Source organism: Castanea sativa, chromosome 11, assembly GCF_040712315.1.
Source record: "Castanea sativa cultivar Marrone di Chiusa Pesio chromosome 11, ASM4071231v1".
Classification (NCBI taxonomy): Eukaryota; Viridiplantae; Streptophyta; class Magnoliopsida; order Fagales; family Fagaceae; genus Castanea; species Castanea sativa.
Window position 1 is genome coordinate 13,627,208 of NC_134023.1, and position 25,095 is coordinate 13,652,302.

The 25,095-nt window shown below is 34.5% G+C and overlaps 3 protein-coding genes across 6 annotated transcripts; 2 read left to right on the plus strand and 1 right to left on the minus strand.

Annotated features, from left to right (window-relative positions):
• Positions 1–988: 988 nt before the first annotated feature.
• LOC142615571 (protein WHAT'S THIS FACTOR 1 homolog, chloroplastic-like) lies at positions 989–3,310 on the minus strand. Its single transcript, XM_075788309.1, has one exon. It carries the CDS (start codon positions 3,102–3,104, stop codon positions 1,914–1,916), a length of 1,191 nt encoding a protein of 396 aa, XP_075644424.1. The 5' UTR covers positions 3,105–3,310; the 3' UTR covers positions 989–1,913.
• A 7,118-nt stretch (positions 3,311–10,428) lies between these two features.
• Positions 10,429–14,323, plus strand: LOC142614942 (DNA polymerase zeta processivity subunit). Of its 4 annotated transcripts, none has more exons than XM_075787588.1 (6): positions 10,429–10,742; positions 11,663–11,923; positions 12,037–12,117; positions 12,307–12,419; positions 13,464–13,653; positions 13,945–14,323. In XM_075787588.1, the coding sequence occupies exons 2-6, from the start codon at positions 11,893–11,895 to the stop codon at positions 14,142–14,144; spliced, it is 615 nt and encodes a 204-aa protein (XP_075643703.1). In that variant the 5' UTR covers positions 10,429–10,742; positions 11,663–11,892; the 3' UTR covers positions 14,145–14,323. The 4 variants fall into 4 exon arrangements, with proteins under 4 accessions (XP_075643703.1, XP_075643705.1, XP_075643707.1 ...); XM_075787590.1 differs by having other exon boundaries at positions 10,555–10,742; positions 11,695–11,923; XM_075787592.1 differs by having other exon boundaries at positions 10,555–10,742; positions 11,758–11,923.
• A 5,051-nt stretch (positions 14,324–19,374) lies between these two features.
• On the plus strand, positions 19,375–24,586 carry LOC142614537 (RNA polymerase II C-terminal domain phosphatase-like 4). Its single transcript, XM_075787072.1, has 7 exons — positions 19,375–19,501; positions 20,118–20,283; positions 20,500–20,680; positions 21,658–21,947; positions 23,083–23,268; positions 23,354–23,392; positions 24,087–24,586. Exons 1-7 carry the CDS (start codon positions 19,410–19,412, stop codon positions 24,390–24,392), a joined length of 1,260 nt encoding a protein of 419 aa, XP_075643187.1. The 5' UTR covers positions 19,375–19,409; the 3' UTR covers positions 24,393–24,586.
• The last annotated feature ends 509 nt before the right edge of the window (positions 24,587–25,095 follow it).

The following is a 25,095-nucleotide window of genomic DNA, read 5'->3' on the forward strand; positions in this document are numbered from 1 at the left end:
TAGCCTCGAGGATGGAAGACATTTCCCAGCTTGGACTTTGCCTCCTTTCTTAAAACATCCATGCACATCTTGGATCCCCCTTCCATTGTCAGCTCCCTTGCACCCATTTCTTTGGAAACTTGGAATCCTCATTGCCCACCCTTTCAGAACACGGCCTTCCCAGTCTCGCAAAACAGTGGCTATACATGCCTGCTTTGAATCAAGAGCGACATCATAGTTCATCTTGAACTTAATGCAGGAGGTTTCTGTCTGCTCCATAGTTGCCTGAGTAGAGATCTTGTCTGAGTTTAGCAAAGCCTTCAAAATTCTGCATTACTCTGGCAGGTAGCTTCATAGTTAAACTTCAGCGGAATTAGATCAAGTTAAGTTCCTTAGCTTCAATAATTACTCTATAACCACAGCAGCAAATAATGGCAAATGGTTTGTTACTCAGCCATCCAGGACTTGAGCTGGGGGAGCAACTACCAACATTATCAGATAAATACTTAAATTCACATTAATTGCATCAGTACAAAAGGCACCAACCTAATCCAAACCACGCTACTCTACCAAAGTCACATTCCATACCACATAAAGAGCAGCCATTGTCCACCAAACACCATAATCTATTGATTTGACTTGGGTTTTGTTGGATATATTTGTGCCACAAACACGAACAAGAAAGAAAACATACCACTCCACAACATCTTCTGCAAAAACAGATGGCACAGACATAGAACCATCTGGGGAAACCATCCATTTCATTTGGTTGTCTCTGGCTCTCTAAGCTAATCTAAGACAGATGATTGGACTGTTTCATGAATTTCAGTCATATCCTCACAGCATCCTTCTAGCACTTTACATCTCTTAAAGAAATGGGACAGATTATATACATCAAAGCTTTTATATTTTTTGATAAGAAAATCTTTTCTTATTTGTACACAAAAAAGAAAAAGGTATAAATTCTTTTACATCAAGTAACAATTTTTTTTGGGGAGGGGGGGGGGGGGGAAGCCATTTAATAGACCAAAGTCACTGCCTTTGAAGCACTTATAGATATGGGAGCTGGATTTCACACAAATATGTTGATAATGTAAATAAGATATGAATTTTAAAGGGATACATCAATATGTATATGATCAAATTTTTTTATATTATTAAATTGCAATTTTATTAAATTTTCCAGAACATATTGGATAGTTCTCCGAAATCGATAACTAACTTAAAGAAATAAATTCAAATTTTGGACATTTAAGAGATAGTGGATAAGAGGAAGAAGCAGAGAGTAGCAATGGCCACTACATACTCAACAGATATTGCTCTCAAAATTTACTCATGCACTACATATAACTGCACTAGTGTGTAACCATGGATTCCCAACCAAATTCAACATGAGGTAAACAACCAGAAGATGCATTTTAATTAAAAATAATACAAAAAAGAGGGGGGCAAATAATTGGAAGAAGTTATAAGCCTCGAGAAGCATAGAAATGAAGGTACAACAGCCTAAACATAGAGATTCTATAGATCCCAGTCAGGCAGTCACCATAATACTGAAACTCATGTTGATCAAAATACTTGCATAGATAACCTTGACTAAAGATGATCTATTGTGAGTATGAATTTTAAACAGAACTTCCAGTAATCACCCAATGCTCAGACACAATGGTGGATATCAAAAGCAAAATGATATAAAAATATGCTTATATATATATATATGGAAACTGCATACTTATACACACAAATATCAAGCCCTGGCAATAAAATGAATCAACGCAAATAAGTTTGATTGTTGGGGTAGATCAAAACCAGTTAGCTAGACCAAAATCATGAACTACAAAATGACTGACTTAATTACGGCATCAAAGCAAGTCTCACAAGCATAGTCCATATCTACCAGCATTACACAGAATCTCTCTCAGCTAAGCAAATTCTCAGGTAACAACTTGTGAAGAAGGCATCTCGCCGTTCAAATTGATCTCTCTTCTACCACTACGTGATATGAATTTGTCATAAAATAACAACAAAGGACATTTATCTATCAAATTTGAACCATCGTAAGCTTCTTTGAGAAAAACAGTGCTTTTTGCACCTTTATTAGTGATGTAAAACATACCATGATGCCTTATCAAGCAAAGCAATAATCGAGATGGTAACAGATACTCAGAATGAAATGCATCCAATTGTGCAGATGTCATTCTTTTCTCCATAGTCAAACTGAGAAGCTCATGGAGGACTGCCACCACCCGTTTTCGGGCTTTTGGATCTTTAGCGTCAAATCTCCTTGCATTTAAGTATGGAGAAGGGAAATCCATTTTCTGCCACCTCTCAATTTCCTCAAGATAACTCTTGTTAGGCCTAAAGCCTACAGGAAAACTCAATCTAAATGCATTCGGACCTCGATAGTTACCATCTTTCGAGATTCTAACCTGCTTTCGACTCCCATTGAAGCCCGGAATCCCATCCTGTGCTGCTCTTTCCTCACGGGCAGTGACTGTCAATGAAGAGTCCCAATTTTCCAAATTAAGATAAGGCTTCCCATTGACATCCTTCACAGAAAAGTAATCCGGGTACTTTGGAATCAATGACTCCTTAAAGTCATTTGGCAAACCCAATTCAGATTCAATAAATTCTATCTTTTCAAGTGGTACTCTACAATCAACTGATAACATTAACAACTTCCTCAAATTGTTAACCAGAATTGGTTCCATCAAGTTCCTAGCTTCACCTTCGTCACTGGCAATCTTTTGGGCCTTATCAGTGAGCCTAACAGAAGGGGGTGTTCTGTTAGTACTGCCACCCCCTTCAACACAAAATATAGCAGGGTACTTCTCAATGACAGCCATGAAATTCCATTTCTGAACAAACCCAACTTCTTTTTCAAGGTCCCTGAGAAAGAGAGACTGCTGTCTCTGGGATTGGATGATGGACTTGAGCTGAAGGATCAAAGATGGTTTCTTTTGCAAGTCCATGACTCTGTCAAGTTCATGGACCCTGTGGTAGATTTTCTTCTTGGGTCTTCTTCCTCCACTTGATTTGTGCCTCACTGGAACCCATGTCATAGAACCAGTTTTTGAACATTTGAGAAGCTTGTTTAAGCTCAAGAACATGAATGTCCCCTGCATTTACGAATAAGAACAGAGAGTTGTCTCTGGGACCAATCGTCGAACAGTTGGAGTGCAGGGTCTTTTAAGGGTCACATGTAGAGAACTTCTTTCTTTGGAGGTTGAAATTGACATAGAAATAGAAGAGTTTAGCTGACATCTGAAAAGTTTCTTCGAAATCACGACTCTCTCAGACCTCATCGAACCTCAGCACTTTAGTTTGGGAATTTATAAGCCGTGTCATTTTTTTTTTCAGTAATATATTTTGGACTTTTTTTTAATTGATTTTTTTAGGGTAAAAACAAACTGATTTTCTGCTATTTTTTAATTAAAAACTAAAAATCCATGAATTTTGAAAATTAGTCTAATTGATTCTTCCATCTAATTTTCGTCTTCTTACATTTCATTTTTATATTAAAAAAATATTTATTTTTAGAATAAATTGTAATAAAAGAAACTATTTAAATTAAAATTTGATTAAAGATCTTTTTTTAATGCTTCTTCTCAAATGAGGAAGTCACTTATGGATGTTTTTAATGGAGATTTTAGGAATTGAAATTCCCTATCTCCCTAATTATCAAAAGGAATAAGGTTAAATTGGCTTTTAAATTCAAATTAGAACATCAAGGATCCGTTTAATTTTGACCTAAAAATTAGGAATAGTGAGTGATTTTGCATTTTATCCCTAAAAAAAAAAACCAAAACAATGTAAAAAGTTATAATTGTATCTAAAAAATAAATAAAGTTTTAAAAAGATTTACATAAGCCAAATGAGCTTAATATTTCATATCCTTCTTTGCATGAGATTACTATTAAAAAGAAAATATTAATTTTTTGAGAATAATTCAGCAACATATATATATATATATATATATATATATATATATATATATATATATATATATATATATTTATATATGGTGCCCCAAACCTACTAACGTAAATGATTAGGGAAGTGGACTTGGGTTCCCAATTTATTTGTAAGTGGGTTTCCTTATAGTCCTACGGATTTACCTTCAAACATAACCTAGTTAGCCCAACCATAAGTACCCCTATGATCTCCAACCCAAAAACCTTCTTCTCCCTAGACTTAGTCCTTTAGGGTCCATTTGGTTGAAAAGATGGAAAATTGAGAATAGAAGATAGAGGGAGAATGGAAAAGTGGGAGGATAGAAAAGTTTTTAGTTTTTCTCATTTGTTTTTGGTTGAGAGGGTGAAAAAGTGGATGAATGAAAATTTTTGGTTTGGTTGAAAATAAAGTTTGTATAAATTTACCATTATGTCCCTCTTAAATAAAACAAAAAGTAATACATTATATATATTTTTTAAAATTGTGTATAGATGAAAATGGACATTTCAAAAAATGGCATAAGAAATCATCCAAAAGTGTTTTTTTTCAAATAATAAAATTAAAAATTAAAAAAAAAAGAACCCACCACCTGACAAAACCAAAGAAAAAAAAAAAAAGCCAGAACGTTAAAAAAGGTGGGGGCAGTTTTGTCCAAATATTTTTCCTACTTTTCACTCCAATTTTCTCTCTAAGTTAGAGAGATTGTATTTTGAAGGGGGAGAAGAGAAAACTTGAGGGCTCCACCACTTTTGTCTCCCCCTCCCCCTCTTAACCAAACAGTAGAAAATGTCATTTTCCACCCTATTTTCCATCATTTCTGTTTTCACCCCAACCAAATATACCCTTACTATCTCTTGTATATCTCCCTCAGTTCTTTTGTCCTCCCTCTCTGTGTTTACTCCCTCCTTCTCTCTTGTTTCTTATCCTTTTTCTTCCATTTTTTTAACAATTCACCAACCAATCTCCACCTCACTCCCCTTATATAGACTTTTCTTAGTGGGGTTCAAATCATTACCGTTTCACCAATTTTTATGTAATCTCACTTTCACCCAGAATCCCAAGAAACCATCATGTCTTCTGAGGACTCTCTTGAAACTTATTCCAGACACCAAATAGCATTCGACAATGACTTCCTAAGAGCACTGCTAATACTCGAGACCGATCTAAACTTCTCTACTTGTTGATTTCGTACTGTCTTATCGGTCAGTAGGGGGTCGAGATGTGACTGAACACTTAACAAGTTCACCGAACATTGCTCCCCAAATCCTAATACATTTATTGTTGGGCCTGGCCCATCCCTATAGGGTTTGGGCCAGCTCTGATCCCTCGGGCTAGTTTCAACTTGAGTATTTGGGCTTAAGTTTGGAGGACTGGTATCGATAACTTGGGCCCAAGTCCCCTACAATATATATTTCATGAGAATAATATCTCTCAACCTTAATCACCATGCTAACTTATTAGCATTGTTTGGTCTCATTTATAAAGAGAACTAAAGTTCAAACCTTCAACACTTGTTATAATAAATAGATTATAAAAAAAAAAAAATGAAGGTCGTGCCCATGCCAATACCTTTTTCAGGTGTGTGGGAAAATTATTACATGATAACTCTTGAAAAACTAAAGGTACAAATGAAGAGATATAGTTTTTTTTTTTTTTAAGTGTGTGGGAAAATTTACTAGAACAATTCCTCTTATAGGGTTTACAACAATTATCACTAAAAAGTAAAGAGGATTGAAATTCCAACTTAACATACGTTCATTTGAAGGTCATGCCCAATGAAAGCAATGAAGTCAGCTACTTTATTTGCTTTTCCATCAATATAATTTACCTATAGCCTTCCAGCAATATCACACCCAGTACTTCTACAATCAGAAATTATGATGATTCTTTTCTAAGGCATAGTAATTTTGTGCATAAGTGAATAGACGAATCTTTATTCTTTATTTTTATTTTTTTGAGAATAATCTTTATTCTTTATTGATTACGTTATTTAAAAGCTATAAAATTTTTCCAAAAGTCATTATTTATTTATACCAAAAGTCATTATTGAAAGAGTATCTCTTTGTCTAATGAAAATTATATATTGACTGGTGAAAATAAAGTTTATAGGAATAAAAAAAAAAGTTCAGACATTGATTTCTTATTTCATTGAATGTATTTACATTCACTATTATGTCAGTTTGTAAGTTTTATATAGTAAATTTGTAGAATTTTTAACAATTTCCTTTATTTTGATCAAGTTCTTTGACATTCTATGCTTCATGAAGGAATTAGACTATATAAATTGTGCCTTTGTTAGCATTCAAACTCTCACACAGCCTTTAAATATTTCAAGAGAGTTAAATTATTGTTAAGAGACTTGTGTTAATAAAAATGGTGTTTATTGTACTCATGCCTATTGTAGGGCAGGCCGACCCTCCTATAACCTCTCTCCATCCCTCTTCAGTTTTACCTTACCTTCTCTCTCACCCTCAACAAGATTCAACTCCTTTGCTACCATGTTTTCAATGGCTCAATTGGATTTGTGACACACACAAAGTGCCTCATAAAATGCTTCTATATAACGCTTGTATAAAGGCTGTAATATTGCATTGCCATGAATATTACAAACACCCCTAAAAAAAACAAGAATATTGATTTTGGTATTAAATTTTAACTCTCTCTCTCTCCAAATTGGGGATAATTTACAAAAAAAATTGTATAGGTGGGTTTTACAATCTTTCCCTCACTCTTTATTTAAATTATTTTGTTACATTGCAATGAGTTTTCATGCTTTCAACTGCAAAAAAAACAAAATCATTTATTCACCTCCTAAAGCTACCATGTATTTTTTGGTGTGTGGATAAATTCTAACTTATATACTGGGTTCTGGGTAGTTAATTAGTTATATATGAGATTGTTTGTGACTTAATCTTTCAGCTTATGCGTTTCATAATGTATGTTACTCTGATTCCCCTTGTACGTTCTGGCCCATGTTTTGCTTGTTTATTTCTTAAATTTGGTTTTATTTTGATAACTTCATCTCAAAAAAAAAAATTTGGGTTAATCTCACATTAGAAAATAAGTGTGAGTTAAAGAAGTTTAAAGTCTGTACGGTGTATTCAAAAGTTAAGTCATTTTGGATATACACCACTTTTAGTTTTTTAAGACCTTCTCCACTCTTCACGTGTGTTTTTAATAATAAAATTATTGTTTCTTAAACTTAATACATTAAGATGCATTTATCTATCAAAAAAAATAAAAGACACAAAATACTATTGGTTTTTATTTTGTTAATTTATTTTTGTTTTGTTTTTTAATAAAATTTGTTATGTTTTGAGTTGAAAATTTACATGAATTTAGGCTGGACTGGGTTAAGTTGGGCTGATGATTTTGGAGGGAAGAAGGCCACGCTACACGAAAGAGGTGCCTAAATATTCATATTTTTGGGCTTACACCTATTATATATAAAATATACTTATTGTCACTTTTTTCATAAGGCCTGGGGGGCGGGCCCCTTTGGGCCCCTCTGGGTCCGTACTATTGCATGTCATGGAATGTAATTAAGTATACTCCCAGTTAATTTTCAAACAAAATGTAACAACTAAGACCATTCTTATTCGGAAATTGTATCATATTTTATTTTACCATCTCAAAAAATTATTTTATCAATTATATCATATCATTTTACAATATTTTCAACATCTCAACTTTTATTTGATAATACAATACATTAAAATAATATTTCTACACAATAAAATAATATATCCTAAAATTACCATCATTTACAATACAATACATTATTTATTCTTTCTCTCTCATTCTTTCTGTTTAAGAACAACCACAAATTTACTGAAACCACCATCACACACTTGACACCACCACCACTAGAAACTCATAATCTACCATCAACACAAAAAAAAAAAAAAAAAAAGTGGAGAGACTATAGCACCAATCCACCATCAACACAATCAACACCAAGTGCATCAACCCACGGTCCTCATCACTGTGAGCAAAACCGAAACCCATAGCAAGCAAAACTCAAACCCGTTGTGGCAAACCCACGACCACAATCAATAAACACCACCAACCAAGGTAGTCGATACCATACTAGCCGGTATGTACCGAACCGGTACGTATACCGGTATCGAAATGTTAACGTTTCGTATTAGTTTAAATACCGGCCATGTACCGGCTAACTGGCTAATTTCGGGCAATACCAGCCGGTACAATTTTTTTTTAGTTTTGAAAATTTTGAATTTTTGTAAGGGCAGAATGGTAACTTACTTGTATTAACTTATTAATATTATTTATTTTCTTAGTATGCAATGAACAATTAAGTTTTCTATTTTTTATATTGTGTTTTTTTTCTTCTTTTAATTGATGCTAAAGTCTAAAACCTTGAATAACTTGTTTTGAATTGAAGTAATATTTTATGGTAAACTTTTATATTTATTATAATACACACACACAAACATATATATAAATATAAAAAATAAACAGTAAACTCGAAACGGTACACCGGTATTGATCAGTATCGAAATATATCGTTTTACTGGTCAAATCGGTACAGCCTCCGGTACTTGATTGACTCCCTTGCCACCAGCCACAAAACCAAAATAACAAACCTGACTACCACTTCGCCACTCACCATAAACCCATACCACCAAACCAACCAACCAGCCACCACCATTGAAAATCTAAAGAACACCACCCTCTCCGACCATCAACACCACAAAAAAAAAAAATAGCAACCCTTGGTCCCCACAACCCACAGTGGCAAAGGCAAACTCAGACCCAGACCCAGACCCAGACCCACGGCAAACCCAAACCATTGGAACCCACTTATAGCAAATCCCATCAAAACCCATCCATAGCAAAACCCCATCAAAACCCTCCAGTACGAGATTGAATCCCTTGCTACCAACCACAAACCTAAAACAACAAACCTGACCACCACTCCACCACTCACCATAAACCCATACCACCAAACCAACCAACTAGCCACCACCACTGAAAATCTAAAGAACAACACCCTCTCCGACCATCAACACCACAAAAAAAATAGCAACCCATGGTCCCCACAACCCGCGGCGGCAAACCCAGACCCATGGCAAACCCAAACCATCAAAACCCATCCATAGCAAACCCCATCAAAACCCATCCATAGCAAACCCCATCAAAACCCATTCCAAAAATCCAACACAATAAACACAATCCCACTGAACAAACACACATGAAAGACACCACACCGCCACCACCCACTAGCCTAAAACCCAAACCCACAACTGCACCGATCCATGTCGCCGTTGTCTACCAGAGAGAGAGAGAGAAAGCAAGCCAAGTCGTCGCCGTCAGCCAAGCCAATCTGCAACGAGAAAGAGGATAAATAATGGGAGTGGTGGCTTGCCGTGGTGTGGTGACTATGAGTTTTGGTTCTAAAGAGAGAAGGAAGAGATCAAAGAAATCACGAGAGAGAGAGAGAGAGAGAGAGAGAGAGAGAGAGAGAGAGAGAGAGAGAGAGAGAAAGAGAATTAAATAATAATATTTAAGTTTACCATTCAACTACAGTACCATCATACATTTACAATGTTACTATAGTAGTATGGCAAAAAAATTTGGATTTTTACAAGTTCTCACTTCCAGATGATGAGCTCCTTTGGGCCTGAATGCCAAATTTTCCTTACATTTGCCATTTCGTAGGCCCAATGCGAATGTTCTAAATGGAATGCACAAGCAAAATGCTTCAAATTTATTGTTTATTTATTATAATGAGGTATAACATAGGGAAATGAGAGGAGAAGAAGGGGGATTACATAGAAAGATTATTGAAATATTCTAAAATTTAGTGCATTCTGATTACATCTCCAAATTTGACAATATATATATATATATATACACACACATATATATGTGTGTGTGTGCGCGCGCACAAAGTGGCTTATTGAATGCTATACCACAATTCTTTCATTTTTGGGTATAACTGTTCACGAAATGTGGCATGGGACATTTAACAATTTAGTATTTTCTATACATATCAATGGTGGGTATCTTGACTCTTGATATCTAAGTAAGAGGACAAATCCATTTAGTATATTCTATACATATCTCCTCATTTTTTAAACTTTTTCCAGGATTATTATATTCATAGTATTTTCACAACAAATCATAGGTAGTAATTGTTATTGGTTCTAATTTAAACCACTAAAGTTACTTTTTCGTTCACCAATAATAATTCGTAACCATCTATTACTTAAAATTTATTGTGAAAGTATTGTAAAAATGTTGTTGCTATAACATTTCTTTATTTTCTTTTTAAATCTTTTACCACTTTCACAATTGTCTTTACCTCATTAATGTCAACTCACTTCATTTGAAATGATAACATGCCACCAACTCGTTTTGACCTTAACCTCTCCCACTCTCACTCTCCGTGCGTTTTTTTAATCTCAAATAAGGAATAAAACAGAAAAATGTATGCCTACTCCTCATATGAGAGGAGGGATCCGAGGGAACGACGATCTTGAACTACACAATAATTACTCAGAGAGCGGTATGATTAATATGCTGTCCCGTCCCATTACTATCTTTAGTTCTTGATTTTTTTTTTTTAGAAAAAAAATCCGGATATTAATTATAATCTTAAAATTGAAAAAAAAAAAAACCTCAAAAAAAAAAAAAAATTGAACTCTTTTACGGGTAAACGCGAAAAAAAAATGAACTCTTGGCATCGCGTTTTTCTTTGGAAATACGTTTCTAAAAACGCCAAAACCCCTCACAGTTATCTCTTCTGTTCATTCTCCTCTATCGTGCCACTGCCAAAATCTCAGGTAACCCATCTACATACTACCTTTTATGTTATTCATTTTTGGCCACAACTCGCATATTTTCATACAATGATAAACTTATTATGTTGTATTTTAGATATGTTAGAATTAGATTGAACCCAAGTCACTGACTCTTCAAAGTTTCTCGTATAATCAAAGATGAAAAAGAAAAATTATCAAAATGTTGTTTTGGCATATGGGTTTTTAGTTTTCAGTTGAATCCAGACAAAATCTGCCAAAAAGGATTGAATCTGCCATTGATTTGAGACTCATTTTTGCTATTCAACAATTTTTTTTTTTTTTGGGTCTTTAACGTGAGATTCTCGATTTGGGTAAAACTTAGGTATAGTTTCTTAAGTGTTGTTGGAGTTTTTTTTGCATGTTAGGCTAATTTCCCAATCATATTAGTAATGTGGCCGATTTTGAAACATTTTTATTATGTGAGAAATTAGCCTAATGGGCAAAAAAAGCGGTGTTGTTGTACCTTATGGTTGTATTGTTACATTGGTCAATACAGTTATGTGGTTTATTTCAATTGGGGAACTTAAGTAACCGTATCTAAGTTCTGTCATTTTGATTATACATTATAGTATATACTTTTATCAACATACTTAAAATTCACCAATGCAGCTTCACCTCTGCCCATAATACAAACCCGTTAAGGTCAGGTTAGATCTTAGACGTGCGTTAGCTCTTTTTTCTTGGCTATATAATTTGGTAGGTATAGTGTTATGGTTCCAATAATTTTGAGCCGCAAACTATGTTTAACAATGGGCAACTGCATATAGGTAGATTTTTCTTTTTGGAGGTAAGAGCTTATTGAATGTATGCATGCACGTATAGGTCTCTCTAGATTGATGTGGCTCAGTCATTACAGGGCTACAAGAATATATTTGTATCCCTAATTTTGTAATACTTTGTAGGTCATCTTCGTATCTTTATTTATTTTACCTAGAATAATAAGCACAACTATGATGTATGGTTCTCAAATTGAGAGTTGGAAAACTTGAAACATAAGCACAAGACAATCATCAAAAGGGCTGCAACTGGCAAGCATTTCCAAACCCAAAAGTAGAGAGTCAGATAACCAAATTGGAGTGGCACAGAAATTGCAGCTTACAGAGACACATACATAATAGTATTTATTAGTGTTATGGACCGCAAAGATAACCAATCTCCTCAAGGTTTTAATTTTATTACTTCCTTTTCTCTTATACCTTTTTTCCCCTTTAAATTGAAAAAAAGAAAAAAGAAAACAGAAAAAAAAAAACTGAGCGTGAGTGAAAACTAATGGCAGGTGAAACAGCACGGATTTTGGTTGAATTCTTGGAAGTGGCGATCACTTCTATTGTTTTCCTCAAAGGGGTATACCCTTCTGGTTAGTTTCTCTTAAACCCTTCTCTGTGTCTCTCTCTCTCTCTCTCTCTGTGTGTGTTTGGTTGCCTATAAAATTTATATGTGTCAAAACAGGAGGAAAAGAAAGAAAAGAAGAAGTGCATTTCTGATTTTGTGTTATCTATATATACCTATTTGATGAATTGGGTGATGGTGAATTTGTGGGTGAAAGGTGCATTTGAGAGGAGGAGGTATATGAATTTGGTGGTTCAGAGGGCTCGCCACCCTCAGCTCAGAGATTATATACATTCTGCTGTCTTTGGTCTTCTTCCTTTTATCCAAAAGGTTGGTTTTGGATTTAGTTATAAATAATATTTAAATTGATGATGCTAAATCTATACAATGAGTTCCCCCTCCCCCCTACTTTTTCGGTCAATGCTATTTCTAATGTTCTATGTAGATAAAGGGTCTGTTTAGTGTATGCTATTAGTCATGGTGATGTTTTTAGTTTTGTAATGTAAAAATAGTATTACAAATGCTATGGAAAACAACTTGCAAATACTTATTCTTTTTGATTGGATAGTCATCCTCAAATTCATGATGCTTTGATAAGTTTGTAATTAATAACTTCTGAAAGGTTTGAGTGGTTGGCATGGTAAATTTGTTAGTTTCCTTCTCAATTTGTTGAAAGTTAAATAAAATATATGTACTACATCAGTAGAGGCCATATTCAGGGTTTAAAGTGGGCTTACATATTGGAGAATTTCACTGCTTGGCTTGTATTGAAAGAATTCACATGTTATATTTCAGTAAGGAGAAAACAATAGGTTACGTCTAGCTGACCATATTGGTTTTAGTTAACTTTGAAAGATTGATCATATATTATGTTTTAATTTCAGAATGCTTCTCTATTGCCATTTGGGTGATTATTAACCATTAAAGTGTTACAAAACATAGACCCAAATGTTGAAAGTTTGAATGGAAATAATTAGTGAGGGGGATCAAAAAAAGAAAAGAAAATTTGAATGGGAAATGGGGTAATGTCCACTGTTGGAGTCATCCTTCTTCTTGTATAGAGTCTCTGGTATTGTCTAATTATATCTGTTAGTTAAAGATAAGATTTGCTTCTCTCATAATTTCTTCAACCAGCTTCTGGCATCATAATCTCCTATAATTTTTACTTGAATTAAAAATTCAAGTAACTGTAACAGAGAGGCTCCTTCCTTTTGTATTTGAATGTTTCCAATCATTGTATAGGGATGTATAAAACTTGTGTTGCAATTAGTTATTTGAATTGAGTTGCCTAAACATAAATTTTAACAAAGAATATTAAGATTTTGGTTTCATATTATGATTATCAACTGAAACAGCCTTGTCCTTCACAAATAGGGAATGGTGGAGAGAGCAGCCGTTATTTTTTTCAACACTGACGGCATCCCAGTGGAGCGTTTTGTTTTCAAGCTTGCAGTGAATCAGTCATATGGCTCAAAGGTTGAACATGCTGACCTGGAGTTCTCTCTTAGATCATTCTTAATCAAGCTTTCGGTCTCAGAATCTCTTACAAAGGTTCTTCCCCGCGGTAAGTGCTGAATATAGCAGTTCAGTATGTTGATTCTCAGTTTAATACTTCAGTCTGTATACATGTGTTACAAAATATGCCTTATTTATTTATTTATTTTATATTATTTTGTTATGGCTTTCCATTATTTATCAAATGCCTCGTTGTTGGTTCCTATGCTTGAAGGAATTCTCAAGTGTTTGCTGCATTCATGATCTATATCCTGGATTTTTTTTTTCCTTTTATGTTTAGAATTAAGGGTAGGTCTCTAATCTACCCCCCACCTGCACCCACACACTTCTCTTTTGACAGACTACAGGTGGGAGATAACTGCTTACTTTCGATCCCTTCCAGAAGCTAGTGCAAACAAGGATGTGGAGCAATGGATCCCAACGGACACAAGACAGTGGGAGCAACCTCCCCTCCTGACCCCTATTAAGTCAATGAGTAGCGAACCTCTCTGTGTACAGTTATACATAGAACATCCAAGTTTATCTGAACCAAAGCCTTAAAATGGGGAAGTATAACAACACTGTATATATGCTTCTATGTACCTTAGGCAGGTACTTAAATTTTTATTTTTTTCAATATGATTTAGAAATATGTATACTCTGATATAGCGCAAAAAATTATAAAGACTGTCCTTGTAAATCTGCTGCCAAAAAAGTAACTTTTTTCTCCATTTGACATATATTTAGTTTACAAACCACAATGATATAATACTTATTATTGCTTGCTATTGAAGAATTGCACCTTTGTTAAAAGAAAAATTTACAAAGTTAAGAGATTGTAGTTATGATGCTTTACATAGAAGTGGAAGCTGAAGGAAAGATCGAGTGTGCTAAGCCTTGGGGTAAAGCAGGAAGCAATTAAGATGATATTACCTAGAAGGATCTAGAATCTAGTAAAGATATGGCCTTCTTAGTATACCTCTTGTAAATTGGGAGGTCTGTGCTTTTCTTTAAGAGAAATGATATGTCCACAATATTTTTACAACAAATCCTAAGTGGCAGGATGTTACTGGTTGTTATTGTTGGGGCAAAAAAGTAATCTTAGTGTTAGGTTCAAATTTGAACCAATAACAACTAACCACCTATGATTTGTTGTAAAAATGTTGTAAAAATGTTGTGGACGTAGCACCTCTCTTTCTTTAATATAACTTTTATTACTTATCAAAAAGTGTCAAAGTAAAGATATAACCTATCAATCTAGTGCATATGGTATATGATAGGGGTGTAACTGATTCGGTTCGGTCGGTTTTCTTAGTGTTTGGCCAACTTTAATTACATATAAAACACAAAGCAATAGAGAGGCAGAGCTGTTGAAGAACAAAGAAAATCAAGAAAGAAAAGGGAAGAGGGAGAGAAGAATCATACCGATAATCAAAAGAAGTAAAGAATGAAACCAAACCGCCAATGATCAAAAGAGATTGAGAGTAAAAGAAAAGGGGAGGCCAATGGCAGCGGTAGAATCGGACTGGAGTGGAGTGTGGAGGCTATCTGAGAGTGAGAATGAAAACTGAAAAGTGTGAGCTATGGGGTATGTTGGGTAGGGTTTCTAAAATATGTCTTTTGTTTTTTGTTTAATTAGTTAATCTAATGGGTTATGAGTTTTAAATAGCAAGAGGCCCAATGTTTTTATTATAAATAAAAAGGCCGGAGGCTCAAACATGTGGGTTTTAAAAAAAACAAAAAAGGCCAGAGGCCCAAAGTTTATAAAATCAAATAAAAAGTTGGAGGCCCAATGTTTGCAAGCTCAAGCCATGTTTCATATTATATAAGTAAAATAAAATATATTATAATATAATTTGATTCAATTTTGGCCGGTTTGGTGCATACAAACCTACCACCAAAATTGAAACTGAAATTTTCGGTTTTTATGAAATGAAAACTGAAACCAAATTGAAAGTTTGGCAACAGTTTGGCCGGTTTTTTCGGTTTCTCGGTTTTATGCACACCCCTAGTATATAATATTTAGTTTTAACTAATTAGTTACTGACTTATTGCTTCTTGTAGTTTGGAATAACCTTTTAATGGGTGAATTAGATACCCATAACCCCACACCCTCCCTGCTATGGGGCTGGTGGGCTGCTTATTTGATGTGGGGATGTGATCTGAATCCTGCCCTGGATAAAGTCAAAGGTCAGAGGCATGATTTAGCCATTTAGGTCATCTTGCCATTCTTTTTTCCCTTATTTCATAATCCCATACCCATACCCATACCCACACCCACACCGCTACCAACCAACCTATACAGTTGTGTGCACTCTTGTTTATATATAAAAACATGTTCCAAAATAAAGAATATATTGTGGCCTTTTTTCTCTGATTTGTGGGTGTGGTGTCCATCAGTTTCTTTAAGGTCCAGGAGCCTAGTTTTATGAACCAAAGAAGGGATTAACTCTTTTGTTATGAAATGAAGCTTGGACTTTCTCTCCTACCAATCATCTCCATTCTTATGGGGATTAAAAGCTCAAGTTGCTGGCATGTTCCTTTCTCTCTAGTCTCTACTATATGGGGCCTTGAAGACCCTGACAGATCTCCAAGTCATCTGTAAGCATTGATTTGTTAAATGACTTAATAATAATTCTCATTACTTCAATGCATTTTCAATCATAATGAAGGAATGAGTTCAACCTAATCTTGATAATGAATTTCATTCCTCAACATATTTTAGGTGTTTATATTTAAAATTAGTTATCTACTCATCCATAAGATGTGTTTGTGTGTACCATAGATGGACCTGTATCAGCTGAGTTGGTCTACATATAATTAGATTTCTCATCAGTATCTGTTTCCAGCAGGAAACAAGTGTATATGCATCAGGGAATGGTGTTAGATTGCTCCTCTTTTTTGGAAAACGGGCTATCAGCAAGAAGAAAAAAGAAAAAGAAAAGAAAAGATGAGGATAACAACAAAATCATTGAACTATCTAGGAAATGTAAGTGTTTTGTTGGATGCTTAAGCATGCTGTCACTGTTTTCACAAGCTGCATCCTATCAAAGACTTCATATGGTAAATTACGGGTTTTATCATGGAATATGATCACTTCATGCAGCTTAACCATTTTTTAGCGAGACTGACTCTTAACTTATAAGACAAATCACAAATGGGAATGGTAACAGGGTATGATCATGGGTTCATGACCTATCCGATGCCAAAACTAAAAAATTTATATATATATATATATATATATATATATATATATATATAAATATATGTATGTATGTATGTATGTATGTATGTATTCATTCTTGCAAATTACATGAGTGTAACTTTACAAAAGTTATTGATTTTTTAGACCACAGATTTTGAATAAGAAAACTAATTGTTAAAAATACATTACTAATATGTCATCATTGGTGGGTTTCAGTTAGTTCAACTAGCAAAGTTTTTGATGGTTAAATAAGAGACTTAGGGTTCAATCACTACCTACATTAAAAATCGACTGGTATCTTGGTTTGATAATAAATAGCATAATCATCAGAAGTAAACGCCTGTGGGTTCTCGTTTGGGACAGTACCCAAGCCTAAATGATGATAAGGATCTTGGGTCTCCTAAGATAACAATGTTTGTTGGTTGGTGGACTGGGCTTTGTTCACCGTAGCTGTATTAGGCTAATTACGAACCAATTTGTGCACAAAACATGGGCCCTACAACACACACACACACACACACACACACACACACACACACACACACACACACACACACACACACACACACATATTGTAAAATAAGTGGCTGAGAAATAGTGAAAGAATTATTAAGAAAATGCAAGTAAGAATCGTTAGGGATCCTTAGAAAATAGAGCGATAGGTCATTATATTAAGTTTTAAGTACATTAGACCCTATTTCTCACTGGGATATGCCACGAGGTTCAAATAAGTTCAAAAGTCACAAACTTGGATAACTCTTTTTAGGCTTCCAAGACTTGTGAGGTTTGAATCCCATTGAATCTAAGTGTATCCTCAAGCACTTATTATAGGATCCTTCACAATGCCTTTCTTTTTTCTCTATTTTTCAGAAGCCTAACGAGTCTCTCTAATGCTCTTTATGCTCTAATTAATAGTTGCTAAATGCCCTTTGTTGATGCTTTGATCCTCCTTTTATAGTACCATTCTAGGGTTTTTGGCATGCCATTGATTCTCTTTTTTTGCTACCCTGAGTACTAGAACCAATGTTGTGTCAGTAACATTGGTGGCTGGCCCTTTCTTTATTTCTTCACTGTATTCTTCTTTTGAGATTTGTCTTCTAAAAATTCCTAGCTAATTTTCCTCTTTTGGGAGATCCTGATTAGACAAGTTCAAATGCTTTTCCTAAGTCAAGGCTTCCACTCCTTCTCCCAAAGCTTCAAAAAATACTTTTCAGAGCTTTTTTGGCTATCTCACCCTTTGTTCCTTTCCTTCAAATAGGTGGATTCATTCTTAACAAATTGAAAGGCTCCCAACCACCTTCCTTCTTGGTTCCCCTTCTTGCTTTTTCAGAGGTACTAGGCTCCTTTCATTTGATGCTGATTCCTAAGCCACCATCTGTTCTCAAAACTTTTCTTTTGAGTTGTGGGCGGCTGACGGGACATGACCTCCTTCGTTTCTTGTGCCCATGGGCATACCTCCCTGAGTCATCCAAATCCCAGTTGGCTTTTCCCTGCACTTCTGGAGAATCTCCTTTGGCTCTGGTAGTTTCAAGGTATCTTGGTCCAGTCCATTTTTTCTCCCTAGGCTCCCTTAGGAACCCCCTTTTACATAGGGCTAAGCTAAACTTCCTTTGCTTTCCTCTTTCTTCTCTAAGGCCTAGGGCTTACCCTATCATGGGCGTGGGCTTCCTCTTGCCCATTCTTAATGGGCCAAACCTTAGCTTATAGATTGAGTCTTTCTTGGTTTTGAGAGCCCATTTGCTTTGGATCTTATTACTTGTAACATTTTGAACCTCAACAACGTCATAAATTGAAACTATATAAAAAAAAATATGTCATCATTGAAACATTTATTACTTGCCAGACACACACACATACACATATAGGATAGAAATTCTACTTTAACCTAATCTAAGTGTATATGTATGTGAAACTCCAAAAGTTATACATCTTTTTAGGCCATATAGATATTGAATAAGAAAACTCATGGTTAAAAATACATTACTAAGGAAAAAAAAATACACTATATCTTTTACACCATAGATTTGTAGAAAACTTTTATTTAATCTCTGTGAAATTACTAAGGAAAAAAAAAAACTATATGAAATTGTGAGTCGTTTACATTTATATGGCAAATTGGCCAAAATAAAATTTTAGTTTATTCTCATATCAACGGAAGTTAATTTTTTATTTTGCCCATTAGACATGTCATCAATTTTTATCCAAAAGATAATGATAGAGACTAAATTGACACGGTACTAAAATGTTAGATACCAAATTGATATAATTGAAAAGTTAGTGATTAAATTGAAATATAATGTATAAGATAGAGACAAAAAACGTTGTTTAATTTTTAATTTTTAATTTTCATATTTGTATGTTTATTTATCAAATTAATTAATTAATAATATTGATGATTTGTATTTAATAATATTAATAATTATGTAATGATTATCCCGTTTCCGTGATGTAATGGGTATAAGTACAAGACTTCTGTCCAAATTTTGAACACAAGGTCACAAAAGCGCACACAAAGCCCCGAACTGAAACCAAACCAAACCAAACCCTAGCCCCGTTCCACACTCACATCAGACGCCTGTGTTTGGTCCATTCGTAATTCGGTCTGAAGTGAATTAGTGGAGATGATCGATTCACATTCACTGGTCAAGTCAAGCACTGAACACTTTGCTGCGTTTCTCGATGGAGAACTCGATTCCGACAAAAATCATGTGATGTGTGTGTTTTTTTTTTGGCCAATACAACCAACCATTTGATCATGTGCTTAAAAGTTATTTGAGTAATTGAGGGCTGGGACTCATGTTAATTAACTGATACTAAATTGGACTGAACTAAACTATACCCCTAATAATCAAATCAAATCAAAACTAACCATAGTGTGTGTTTGCTTATTTATATATTGCCCAATGCAAACACACGGATCAATTTTACCAAAAGGTTACACTTGAATTTGGTTCCACAATTGAATTTCACCAAAAGGGTACACTTGAAATTTGATTCCGCAATTGATTTTTACCAAAAGGGTACTTGAATTCAATTCCGCAATTGAATTTTACCAAAAGGGTACTTGAATTTGATTCCACAATATTTAACTGAGTATATAGTATGAAAAATTCTAGGATTACAACCAATTCCATGGGTCATTAGTCGATAGACAACAGTTTTCCACATAGGAGAGTTGTGTGAAATTTGTTGCAGTCCTAGAATAACTCGAATAGTATTCATGCTGTTGTGTTCTCTGACTTCCTGTTCTTCTGTGTCTCATCTCATTGTTCAACTATATATAATTTGAACTCCAACCTATGCTTATGCTATGCATTATTAACCTGCAGGTTAAAAAGGCGCAAAGTGGAGGAGAAGGAGTTTGAAAACAAAGAGGAACTTCAACCGTTAATGAAGGATGACTGTACACATCCTGGTACCATTAAACAAATGTGTAATCATTGTGGGAAAATCTTGCAGGCGGAATCTGGTGTGGCAATTAGTTACATTCACAAGGTAACCTTCCCTTCTTTGAGATGACCAACTATTTTGTGGAGCTATGAATTTTGGTTGTCTTTGCTACATAAAGGATGAAAATATCTATCATACTTGTAAAATTTTCAATATCTTGAGGTACATTTACAAAGTAATGAATCTAAAGATCCCCTAATATGAAATAATATTAGAATTACAACTTGAGAGATGTAAACCAACTTTGAACATTATTTGCAGGGAATAAGGCTTCAGAATCATGAAATTGTCAGACATAGAAACGCAGACACAGAGAATCCATTACGCCACAAAAAGCTTTACTTGGTTCTTGATTTAGATCATACACTGCTAAATTCTACTGGCCTTAGAGCTATGACTTCCCAAGAAGAACATTTGAAGAGCCAAACAGATTCTTTGCAAGGTATTTCTGTTACCTTTATGTTTGATTATAGTATGTTATAGTACTTTGCATTTAGTATATAATTGTTTTCAGGTATTGCAGTGACATTGCTTCTTTGTTTGTATTATCGACTCTAATAGCTTGGCTAGATACTATTATAAGTTACAATTTGTAACATCATCATGCTGTACAACTTCTAAAAGTCATCATGAATGATTATTGTTTGGTTCTGAATCTGTTGATGAAAGTTTTTATTTGAGTGCTTTCTTAATGGAATGTTCAGATTTCTAACCAAAGGTAGGTAAAACTTCCAAAGAAACGAAAAGGATATAGTTTACTCTATTTCTTATGCAGTCTTATGTTGTAAAATCACCATAACCATGAGTCACCGGAAGTTTTGAGGAATTTCTGGTGGAATATTTTGATTTCCCACAGAATGTTGTTGCGCACTGCCTTTTCGTTTTCACTTGCCTGCACCTTTTTTGCTCTCCTCCCTCCCCTTTTTTAAAGAAAGATTGGCAGAATTTATTTGTTATACTTAAGACAAGCTTAAATACTGTCTTCATTTGTAATATCACTGTGAGTTTTTTTTTGTTCCTTAAGGCATGAGGCAAACTGCAAATAGGAAAGTTTTGGTAGTTATAGAGAAAAAGTGCTATCATGGTATTCATTTTGCATGGATATGTGGTAAAAACATAGAACATTCAAAAGCAAATTTATTTAAGAATAATTCCTTCCTCATTGTTTGCGTCCTTGTCCCCTATAGGCCATGGAAACTAAATAGAGGCTCTCTTATTAATTCGATTGATTATCAAGTTGGCTTTGCTTGTCACTATATCTGCTCTGCTGCAGAAGATGTGTATTTATTCTTTTTGAAAAATATATATTGTCTAATTTTTTTGGTTTTGGTTGCACTGTCTTTTCTTTGACATTCTGGGCATTTGAGTGACTTGATGTGCTTGTGGCCTTATGGTATTCAAAAATTATGAAATGGACAGATGTCTCAAAAGGCAGCCTCTTCATGGTGAACTCTGTGCATATGATGACGAAGCTAAGGCCCTTTGTTCGCACATTTCTAAAAGAAGCTAGTGAAATGTTTGAGTTGTACATTGACACAATGGGTGATCGGGCCTATGCTTTGGAAATGGTTGAGCTGCTTGATCCTCAGAGAGAGTACTTCAGTGGTAGAGTGATTTCACGTGATGATCGTACCCAGATAAATAAAAAGGATCTTGATATCTTTCTTGGGCATGAAAGTGCTGTTCTGATTCTTGATGATACAGAAGAGGTAGGTACATCTGTGATCAGCTGAATATCTCTGCTTAATCAATTTTTTTTTTTTTTTCTGTTTAATCCGATAGTGTTCGTTACACATGATAATACATTTAATCTTTCTGTTTTACCCACTAAAAGAACTTCTTTCAACACTACAAGTCTTATTTGTAGGGAAGATTCAGATTATTGAAGGGAAATTTCATCATTATTTTAAATATGTAGCACTTACTCAGGTCGAGAAAAGAACATTACTGGTTCTACCAGTCATGGTTTGCCTATCATTTTATCATTTACTTTTGGTGTCTCTGGAAACATGTTTGAAGTTGTAATTTCAAACATATAGACAATGAAGTTCAAATAGAATGAGCTAGAACTCAAGTGTGAATATGAAAGAGCGAAGGCGCCATTGTAGTTTGCATCTTTGTTTGTTCATGTTGTCTTCCATAAAACGGCAGAGTTCAGGAATTTGGTGTTGTACTTTGCTGAAGTGACTGATGCTCATGTCTTTAAGATAATTCAAATTAGTACAGAAGGTATGTTGATGTTGCAGGTTTGTATTCAGAAGAAACATGTTGAATTTGGAATCAAAAACTTCCCAAAAGTTGTGAAAATCCTGTCAAGTGAAATATTTTTTGGATCTAATATATCCTGTGCATGAGACTGAAGCTTATATACAGGTTTTATAAACATCATTGAATCATCAAGCTGTCTGGCATTGATTGAAAAATTACACAAAGTTCTATATTTTGTATTTGTTAATTCCTGCCTTAGGAACTCATGATTTGCTACTTCTTTAAAAAGCCAAAATTTTATTTTATTCAATAACAGTTAAAATTCAAATCCAATTAGAAATCATAATAATAAAAGGTTATTTGAAAATCTGTTTGAAGCTGTTGAAGGGAAATTTGAAAGTATTTCCTAGTACCAGCTTGCATGTGGTTGTTCTTTTATATGTTTAATTTTATTTTTTGGGAATATATATGTGTACTTATTCAGTTATTAGGATATAGGTGCATAGGGAAGTGATACCTGTTATTTGTTTAGATTCATTTTCATGGCCTTTGAACTTGCAATTTATCTTATAGGTTTTTGTGGCTGCAATCATCCTGTTACCATAAGCTTGATGTAAATGTTTTGCATTGTTGTAGGTATGGCAAACAAATAAGGAGAATCTAATAGTAATGGAAAGATACTTTTTCTTTGCTTCAAGTTGTTGCCGATTTCGCTTCAATTGTAAATCTCTTGCTGAGTTGAAGAGAGATGAAAGTGAGACTGATGGAGCACTTGCAACTGTGCTTAAAGTTCTTAAGAAAATCCATTATATGTTCTTTGATGTATGTCCCTCTTTGTTTCACTTGTTGATATTAGATGTTAAATTTCTTGAGTGATAAATTCTTATGTACGGAAACCTTATTGCAGGAACTTAAGGACAATCTTGTTGACAGAGATGTGAGGCAGGTAAATTTTTTCTTGACAACTGAAACATGAATTTGTTGTTCTAAGTTGCTTTCACTTGTCTGATCTTTTGTTGTCCGGTCCTGGCCCCCAGTGGCAAGCACCTCTACATGTGTGTATATTTAACATTCCTGTCATAAGGACGGTTTTAATTTTGTCCCAATGAGACTAGAAAATCTGAACAATTAATGACTTTTGTGTTGAGGTATTAAATCTGGCTCATGTAGTGTTTTTTATGTTTGTCAAATCCTTAATTACCGCTACCATCTCTCTCTCCCCCCTATTTTGCCTTGGTTCCACTTAACCTGGCATGTGTTCTGGCCTATTGAATGAAACTTGGTCTAAATCATGCATATCCTGGTCTCTCTCTTTCTTCTTCTTCTTCTTTTTTTTTTTTTTTTTTTTTCAGATTAGTAGTGAAGATGCATTCTCAGTAAAACATTACTTAAGGCAGGCTGATGATTGTTATAAATATATTGAATGGACACCATGTGTTCTACTTTGTGATCAGAAATCAGTTTATAAAATGTTTGGTGTTGACTTTATTAATATTTGTCTGTTGATTCCCTCATCCCATGCGATAATTTGTTGCCTGTTTTCCTAAAAACTTTGAAAAGGAGAATTATGGACAAGTTGATTTTTCTTTATGAAGATTTGTGTTAATAAAGATATTTAATATTTATGTTATTTTCTGCAGATGCTGAAAACAGTTCAGAAAGAAGTTCTGAAGGGGTGCAAAATTGTCTTCAGCCGAGCGTTTCCAACCATAGACCGGGCTGAAAATCAACATCTGTGGAAGATGGCAGAACAGCTGGGAGCTACTTGTGTGACAAAGCTTGATTCATCCGTAACACATGTGGTCTCAACAGATGTTGGAACAAAGAAGGCTCAATGGGCAGTGAAACACAACAAGTTTTTGGTCCTTCCACGGTGGATACTGGCAGCAAATTATCGGTGGCAAAAGCAACCTGAACAGAACTTTTCTGTCAACAAAGTTAGCTGATTTGAGCCTTCTGGATTGAACTAAAACTAAATTACTTCTAATCGAATAGTAAATCAGATCAAACTGAAATTAACAATAGCAGATTTTAAAGAACTTAAATACTTGATTGAAATCACAAGTACATACACAACGAGACATAAATTTACAAGCATAAGACAAAGAAGAATTTTTTACCGGCCTAAAGAACTAATTGATCGCAGGTGACAAACTACTTCCTAAGAATCTAATCTAACGGTCTCTGAAAGTGTTCTATTTGTGTTCTGAATAATTTCTCTGGTTTTTCTTATAGAATTAGGCCTCCATATATAGGCAAACGTGGTGATTTTTCCGACCCAAAACCACCTCACTAGTCACTATGCAAGTGAGGGGTGGTTATTTGCAACAAATAACTACCGAATTTTCCTTGTGCTGACACATGTCCTTTGGTTGCTATATTTGTAAAGTTGTGATTTATAACTATGTTTATGTTGACTTTAATTCTGTATCAAATTTGATTGTAATTTTGTCTAATCATTTCCATGTAGTTTTATGGAATCAATATATATATATATATATATATATATATATATATATATATATATAAAAGCAGAGACCTCATGCAGAAGAGTATGAGGTTCTGCCAAGTGGTACACTCCTTGAAAGGAGAATTAAACTCTCACCACATTCATCTAAATTGTCCTTAATTACTTTTTTTGGGTGAATG

Excerpts from the sequence above, each read along its gene's own strand:
- LOC142615571 (XM_075788309.1), bottom strand. The coding sequence starts at position 3,104 with ATGCAGGGGACATTCATGTTCTTGAGCTTAAACAAGCTTCTCAAATGT.
- LOC142614942 (XM_075787588.1), top strand. The coding sequence starts at position 11,893 with ATGGACCGCAAAGATAACCAATCTCCTCAAG. Across the intron at positions 11,924-12,036 it reads AGATAACCAATCTCCTCAAG|GTGAAACAGCACGGATTTTG; the intron begins GTTTTAATTTTA and ends AACTAATGGCAG. Across the intron at positions 13,654-13,944 it reads TACAAAGGTTCTTCCCCGCG|ACTACAGGTGGGAGATAACT; the intron begins GTAAGTGCTGAA and ends CTCTTTTGACAG.
- LOC142614537 (XM_075787072.1), top strand. The coding sequence starts at position 19,410 with ATGATCGATTCACATTCACTGGTCAAGTCAAGCACTGAACACTTTGCT. Across the intron at positions 20,284-20,499 it reads CAATTAGTTACATTCACAAG|GGAATAAGGCTTCAGAATCA; the intron begins GTAACCTTCCCT and ends CATTATTTGCAG. Across the intron at positions 21,948-23,082 it reads TTCTTGATGATACAGAAGAG|GTATGGCAAACAAATAAGGA; the intron begins GTAGGTACATCT and ends GCATTGTTGTAG.